Source organism: Pecten maximus, chromosome 15 (genome assembly GCF_902652985.1).
Source record: "Pecten maximus chromosome 15, xPecMax1.1, whole genome shotgun sequence".
Lineage (NCBI taxonomy): Eukaryota > Metazoa > Mollusca > Bivalvia > Pectinida > Pectinidae > Pecten > Pecten maximus.
The window spans coordinates 12,854,804-12,863,234 of record NC_047029.1 but is presented as its reverse complement, the minus strand read 5'-3'; the positions used below and the strand labels follow the sequence as shown (position 1 = coordinate 12,863,234).

The window sequence follows — 8,431 nt, the reverse complement described above, 5'->3', positions numbered from 1 at the left end:
GTTCGACCGGTTGTTCAACGCAAATGCCAAACGCGAGGTAATGCTTATTAAATCATTTGGTAGGAAAAATGAAATAAAACAAATACATGTACATAGAAAAAATCTAAATATTGCAATCGGTATAGGAAGTTTGCTACGCTTACTATCCCAGACTTTAACCTATACAACGTCATACATTTACAAATACTGATATTCGGTCAGTTGTGCAGATTCTTTTTTTTTTTTTTATGACAGGTATCGTCGCGGGGGAGTTCTTCATGACGGATCCAGAACAGAATATCCTAGACTTCGAGACCTATTACGTCAAGCTGTCCACCTCTGCCCACAGTAAGATCCACTGCGGTTTGCTTTGCGTTGTGAAGCTCGGCACGTGCTCCTATTACGTTTATGACGTAAGCACGACCACGTGTTATGGACGCCCAAACGCGGCATTTGTACCGTACAATCCTGGGCTTCTGACTGTCGTCGGGACCGGGACAAAGATGGTTGACATCACACACAGGCAAAAAGGTAAACTCTTTTTAGATACACTAGTCAAGCTGATCTTGATAAATATGTCTTATTGCATTCTGAAACCGCATTTAACGTTAAACGTGTGCAAGTTGATATAAATTTTAATACAGCCAGCACTTCCGTTGTCAAGACATAATCGCAGCATCTTCCGTCGAATTCCATCGTCAAAAGCCATTCAAATAGCCTGTGTCGCAACGCATAATTCTTAATGGCGACTTAATTCAAGATCTTATCTTTCCTTTTTCTTTTTTCTTTATTGAACTTCATTGGTAGAGTCTCACTTTTTACCGTGAGTGGGGCGTTCTCGCCCATTCGGAAGATTAGAGGTTCTCCTCCCTGGCCTATTCAAACCAAATTCGATAAAATTTATACTTACAACTTGCTTTTCTGGCAGCAAAGACTTATGTCCTCGTTGTCAGTATATGTGACAAAGTTGGGTGTCACCAAGTCCATTGGCGGCGATTCAGTGGGATGGAATCCGAGGCTTGACGGAATCAACCGGAATGTTACGATTGTGTCAGAATATTTTTTAAGTGTATCGCTACTGCCATTTAAACTATTTAAATTAAAACATTTCCTCTTATTTATATAAAACTTGAAATAAGTTGATATAATGATTATGTTTTGTTGTGTTTATTCCGATTAAGACAACCAAGTTGCCGTTATAGGGTAGGAAATGTACATTCCTTCCACAGGGGCTTGGCACGATTTTCCAAATGATAGTCTATATATATATGTATATAGTATCCAATAGACATATATATATAGACTATCATTTGGAAAATCGTGCCAAGCCCCTGTGATTCCTTCTAAACAGCAAATCCAGTCAAAACAGTGATATTTTACAAGCCTATAAATATGGATGAATTCAACAGAAATAAAACCATGGTACTTGCTTTTGACATGTAATTTGTTAAGCAGTTTGTAAATCTCAACATAACAGACGAAAAATGCATGTTTCAGGGGGATATAATTAACTCATTTGTATCCCATATATTGTACAAACTAGCTATGTCATTTTGCTCTAAAGCACAAAATAAGGGCATTGGTTTGACCAGATTTGACTTCATTATATGTATAAGCACTGTTTTTATTTTGACCTTGAAATACAAATGGCGGTCGTGAATGATATCACACAAATATGGCATATAAGGAGGCATTTCAAACATCAGAAACATTATCTTAACTAGTTCGTGTGATTGCCATACAAGGTTAGTGTCTCGAATGTTTCTTATACAAGCATATTGTTAATCATTTTCTATTCAGAATTATTTAACCAGTGACTAAGAAATATAGAATTTGTTTCACAGAACTTCGTATGTCAGCACATTTTTCGGCAATTAAATCGGTTGTTATAGAAATATCGATCGGAATATCGGATATTGTGCAATTTGTAAGTCGACTACTGAAGTAGAAGACGAATTTTATTTTCTATAAAGAGTAATCTAAATAGCAAATCCCGTGACATCAGTGATATTTTGAAAGCTTATAAATCCCTTCTATGGTATAATTTAGCAAAAGTAACTGTTTAGTATGTGTCATTGATAACCAAGGGACTTGTGGTTGACATGTTATTTGTTAAGATGCTTGTACATTTCAAGAGAACATCCGGAAAATTCATGTTTTTTGGGAACACAATTATTTCACTTGTATACCATATACTGATTCTACTTTGACCTTGAAATGCAAATGGCGGTTGTGAATAATATCACACAAATAAAGCATCGAGGGAGGTATTTCAAACAACAAACATCTTACTGGACACTATTAAAAGGTCTTAACATGGCAAGAAGGCTGTTTAAATTGTAGGAAAAATTCTTCAACCGCTGATTTTGAGGTAAAGGATGCATACTTCTGAAAAAGAAAGCTTTCAAGTGTTATGTTAAAAAAGAAAAAAAAACTAGTAAAAACACATTTATGTATTTTGAATAATAGTAAAATTTTGAACAAAGGGAAACGGGAAACTCTTTGTTATAAGATGATAGTGTTTAACAGGACAAATCCCAGGATTGTTGACGATTGTTTTGGACTCACTTAAAAGAAGAAAGGAGGAAATCTTATAGTCAAGTATTAAAGTAATGGCCTAAATCAAGCTAAATAATGATGGCAGCAAAACTATAATAATTCGAAATATCCATTTAAAAACTGTTTAAACGTTTATAATGATGGAATTATAAATCACATTGACATTATATATTCGTGTAGTATTTTCATTGCCTTATGTGACAGATATATCGTTCCATAGCCACTCACTGATGAAACAAATCTCAATTTCATAAAAGGTGCCCTCTGGGTTTGGGTATTTCTGTGGTAATGTATGTCCAATGTTAAGAATTACGAAACAACCATAAAGTTACCTAGGAACATTTTCAAGGAAGCTATGAAGAAATGCGATGATCCCCGAATGACTATAGATATTTCCATTCGATATATCAGCTAATAATGAGGACAACGAGGATAGATACAAAAGGCCGATCCGTGTAACTAATGTTTTGTTTTACAGAGTTCCGGTCATGTGTACTTGAGGAACATGGTATTCTGGTGGGGAACATTACCTGTATCCATGTAATGAAAGAACAGATGGCTCAGTTTAAATTCGAATCCAGATGTAAAGGACGGCTGTTTGAGCCGAGAACAGCGAGCCTTTCGAGAGAGTACAAACTGCCTATGCTGGAACGCGGAATCATTGGTTGGTATATTAAAAACGATTGATTCAGTATGTTTCAATTTCTATCCTTTGAAGTTTCAAACATCCCATTTAAACTGCTGGCTATATATAAATAGTATATATATATTCATTGGCATCAATAAGTGTTGAACATATCACCGTTTAACACGCAACAGCCAAATTAAAGGAAGGCTTACAATATTAATACGTAGTGAGTATATGAATATGTAAGGATGTAATTAACAGTAGATAAACACGTATCCTTTTTACCGACAAACTCAATGTGTCCTATTGATTGACGAATTCATTCGAACCCATTGATTCACCAAATCTTTTTCTCGTATTGATTGACAAACATAATTTATCATTTTGATTGACAAACTCAATCTATCCTTTTGATTGACGAACTCAATTTATCCTTATGATTGATGAACTCAATCTGTCCTACAAATTGACAAACTCAACTATATAGATTGACGAACTCGATCTATCATACTGATTGACAAACGCGATATATTCCATTGATAGACGAACTTGATCTATTCTATTGTTTCATAAACTCAATCTATTCTTTCATATTGATTGACGAATTCAATATATGCTATTGATTCACAAACCCAATCCATCCTATTTATTCACGAACTCAATTATGAGTATTATCATATTTTTACTTATGATAACACTTTGAATCCAATTTTCGTATACATGTACATTCTGAACCCTTGAAATATAAGATTCTGAAATCTTTCTTTAAGGCTAAATTTGGACCTAAATTAATGTTAAAATATTCAAAGTACTCTAAATCTTCCCTCCTATTGATTTGATTTGGAAAATTTGGATATTGTTGACGATCTAAATAACTGTTTTTGTCTGTGTATGTTCCGTATCCGTACAACCGTTAATAAAATTTAGATTTGCTATCCAAGATGTATTCCAGCCTTGCTTGTAATTGTGTCAATACTCTATACAAGATATAGGTTTAAGAGTCTGTCCTTATAGACCTTAAGAAAGCCAACGTGATATTCCGGAAGCAGTTTTTTTTATGTCGTATGTCTAATCCTCTTGTCAGTCTACTGTAAAAGAAATTAGGGGTCACCGATTCTCTTCTCCTTTTAAGCACATTTTGGAAGACAGTTGACTATATTATTAGGTTTTTAACAGCTGGTGTTTTCAGTCTATGATAATCGAGTACAAGACGGATACGTTTCAATTTGATGTCGCGCGTGTATCCAGTATATGCTATTTTGAAGGTTACTGAAACGTATTTCGATGTTTCACCATTATTCAGGATTTTTTGTTTTATTTCAGAACCGAATGTTCCCTCCTGGATCGGACTAAGGTATGATACTACTACCGAGACCTACAATTGGTTGTCAGATGGAACGGAAGCAGCCTTTACTGACTGGTGTACCGGAAACTGCTCAACGTCCCCGCCTCAACCAGATCTGCCAACCATTCAGCAATGCATTGTTACCGTGTATTTGGGGAACACTGGCCCGTTTGGGTGGTGGGCTAAAGCTTGCCATTCGGGATTCGATGCCATTTGTGAGGTCCCCTTTGTTGAACTGAACTAATCAAAAGGCTTGAACCAATGGAATGTACAACTTAACTAGTCCAAAGACTAAGATTATGTGAACCTTAATCGCCATGTCCAGTACTTAATGTTGAACAACCCACTTCCTTTCCTTCTATTACGATTCGAACTCAAAGCTTCATCATAATACCTGTCGCAAAATATTTATGAGAGAAATGTTTCGACGTCATATTTATTGCAAAAACATAGCAATAGTATCATTTGAGCCATATTGAAATCGAAAAAAAGTAATAACGAATGCAATTTCTGTACCATTTCGAGGAAAAAATCCAATAAAATTGTTTCATCATCTTTTGTTCTATATATAGTTACACCTGCCTCACATAGAGATTTACCTAGGTATTGTTCTATATAACGCATATGGTTACACCTGTCTAACATGGCGAGATCTAACTTGGTATTGTTCTTTATTACGTAAATAGTTACACCTACCTAACATAGATATATCTACCTAGGTATTGTTCTATATGACGTACAAGGAGAGATCAAACTTGGTATTGTTCTACATTACTTATACAGTTATACTTACCTAACATGAAGAGATCTACCTAGGTATTGTTCTATTTTACGTGTATGGTTACACCTACCTATCCTGGAGATATCTACCAAGGTATTGTTCTATATTACTTATATAGTTACACCTACCTAACCTGGAGATATCTACCAAGGTATTGTTCTACATTACTTATATAGTTACACCTGCCTAAAATGAAGATAGATTACGTATATATGGCTTAACATAGAGAGAACATCTTCCTCTCTTTCACAGTTAAACACAATCGTCGACAGACGCTTAGCCATATTTCATCAATCGCCGGAATACTAATTTTCACGGCTATCAAATCCTGTACAAAATCATTATATCCTATGAAGTGGCCTTTCCATGTACAGTGTTGGATGACTTTTGACCCAAATTCCTGTTTTCCGGATACTGTAATCTAGATCTATATTAAAACTACTAATAGTATTCCCATTAAATAATAATGAACCCGTGTTATTACATTGTATAGCTTGATAACATTTTAAACCTATGTACGATCTGTTGATTTGAGACGCTACCTCTACGATGACACCGACAATGTCGCTCACACGCAGAACTTTCTTCTTCGGATTCATCTTTACTTTGATGGCAGGTTTGTACTAATAATACTCATTTTATACTTTTTTTTTCTCTCTTCAAATTGACATGTTTTATTAATATGACTGAAAATGATCCCTGGTGTTCAACGTATCTTTACATTTCTACAGCCCTGCTGTCATTCAACATTGCCAACTTAGACATCGATAAATACACGTGTATCTGCAAAAAAAATTTCATTCATGTTCATTCATGCGGTTTTCTTTTTATTTATAATTGATACATCCGTTTAAGTTTTGTAACAACCGGATTTTTCTCACCACTTACGTCTCCTTTTTTTGCCAATTATATAACTTAGTCATTTTATACTTATTCACGTTTTGACGCTAGCGAACCGTGAATCACCTTTACAGAATAAGCAATAATTAATGCGTCATGGTTAAGTTAAAGGTGTTTTCATTTACAGTAATTGACTATGGCTTCCATTCAAGTTATCAATTTAATCTCTTATACCCAGGAAAGGGTTGCGCTAACCAATTTTCTGGTAAGGGTGTTAATTCTGGTTCCCGGTTTTGTAACTATTCTGGGTTTTTGAATGACAACACTAACTAGCTAAAGCGAAAACAACACTAGCGGAAGTGGACATTATTTGATATTATTGTTAATTACTAAAAGTATCTAATCTACGTTTTATTAGAGTACATCAATCAACAACCTACAACTTAATTCAAAATGCTCCATTTATCCATGTAATATAAAAATGTTTTTTTTCTTGTAATCGATTAAGTATATTTGAATTCATTCCAAACATTTATATGTCGTGATCTTTCCCGATGCAGTCATTTAACTTTATATGTACCTATCTCCTCCTCCGTCCTGCCCCCCCCCCCCCCCCCCCCTCTCTCTCTCTCTCTCTCTCTCTCTCTCTCTCTCTCTCTCTCTCTCTCTCTCTCTCTCTCTCTCTCTCTCTCTCTCTCTTTATATTTTCGTTTCTTTATCGAATTTCTGAATATTTGTATATGCCATCATGTGACTATGTTATTGTTAATTATTTTGTTATTATTATGGGAGAAGTCGTCTATAAGTTGGAAAAACTTGCTGACTAATCCCTTTGTCATTATTATATGTCAATAAAATATGTTTAAACTAAAACTAAAACTAACAACCTACAAGAGAATATGTTTACAACAGCATCGCAAGTCTGCCGAATCTTTTCAAAACCGATAGCATTCACAATTTTTTTAGCTATTTGAAAGCTGTTTGTCTGTATCACAAAATTTGCCAGTTTACCGTAGCCACTTTTATTTTAAACTTTACGTATTTTCTACGTATTGTATTTATTGGTGTTTCTTTTGCATATTTTCCATTTTCTGGCCCTTATGACCTTTATAGTGTTGATGGGCCGCTTAGATAACCAACTGACTAACCAACCAACCAACCAACCAACTAGCTAAATCAAATACAACATCAACGATGGCATGAATTCACTGATGAGCCACTGAATGGAGAGCATAAGTAATCATCATGCGTAGGTCTCGGGTTGTTTTTTTTTGGTTTTTTGGGGGTTTTTTTTACAATTTAATGTAGTATCTGAAAAATATTTTTTTTAATAAAAAGTCTCCCTTATGTCTCTTGCTATAATGAGCAATGCGATATGTCACCAAGCCCGAATCTTGTCGATTTTTCTAAATAACCACTTGAAAACCTCACGATCTTTCTAAACAACCACGACAAAACCCGAAGTAATCCGAATGTCTGTCGACCTTTCAATAGGAGCCCCTCGTCATTTTGTCGACCTTTCTAAATAACCAGTACAAAACCCGAAATAATCCGAATGTCTGTCGACCTTTCTAAATAACCACTACAAAACCCGAAGTAATCCGAATGTCTGTTCATCTTTCTAAATAACCACTACAAAACCCGAAGTAATCCGAATGTATGTCGACCTTTCTCAATAACCACTACAAAATCCCCAAGTAATCCGAATTTCTGTCGATCGTCATGAATGAACATTACGAGACCCTACGTAATCCAAAGTCATTGATCTTCTTGAATGTTAAATGAAAAACTCCAGTGTATGTATATGTATCCGATAACACACTTTGCGACCACCCTAGATATTAATTTGAAAATGTTTATACTATGTTTTTCTATAGAAGTTTTCCTGTTATATTATTTAGATATTAATTAGAATAGCATTCATTATACTTTTCGCTCAATTTATGGAATTTTAACCACAATAATTGCTACGCTTTATTATTGTTACCCGATATTGGAGAACAGCAAGGTCATTTAATTCCCTAAATACTGATCGAAGCAAGCGCTGTAATCAAATCGCTTTAACTTCCCCTGCGACTTATTGAATATTCTATTAGGCTATTTGTTAATATCCCTATGAACACCACCTGTAGATGATTTCTAATCAAAAAGAGTATATATATATATATATATACCTATATTAAAAAATGTTGAAGGTGACAGAATGCAAGTAAGGTATATCAAAAAATAATTCAAGGCGTTACATTTTGCACAACCGGTTTACTATGCACTTGAAAATCTAAACAGTGAAACCGGTTGT

The 8,431-nt window shown here is 34.8% G+C and overlaps 1 protein-coding gene across 1 annotated transcript; it reads left to right on the top strand.

Annotated features, from left to right (window-relative positions):
* Window positions 1-253: 253 nt before the first annotated feature.
* Window positions 254-5,064, top strand: LOC117344093. Its single transcript, XM_033906743.1, has 3 exons — window positions 254-510; window positions 3,017-3,202; window positions 4,490-5,064. Exons 1-3 carry the CDS (start codon window positions 258-260, stop codon window positions 4,753-4,755), a joined length of 705 nt encoding a protein of 234 aa, XP_033762634.1. The 5' UTR covers window positions 254-257; the 3' UTR covers window positions 4,756-5,064.
* The last annotated feature ends 3,367 nt before the right edge of the window (window positions 5,065-8,431 follow it).

What these genes read in the sequence shown, in the direction of transcription:
- LOC117344093 (XM_033906743.1), top strand. Translation starts at nt 258, where the DNA reads ATGACGGATCCAGAACAGAATATCCTAGACTTCGAGACCTATTACGTC. An exon ending in CATCACACACAGGCAAAAAG is followed by an intron (nt 511 to 3,016) that starts GTAAACTCTTTT and finishes TTTGTTTTACAG; the next exon opens with AGTTCCGGTCATGTGTACTT. An exon ending in GCTGGAACGCGGAATCATTG is followed by an intron (nt 3,203 to 4,489) that starts GTTGGTATATTA and finishes GTTTTATTTCAG; the next exon opens with AACCGAATGTTCCCTCCTGG.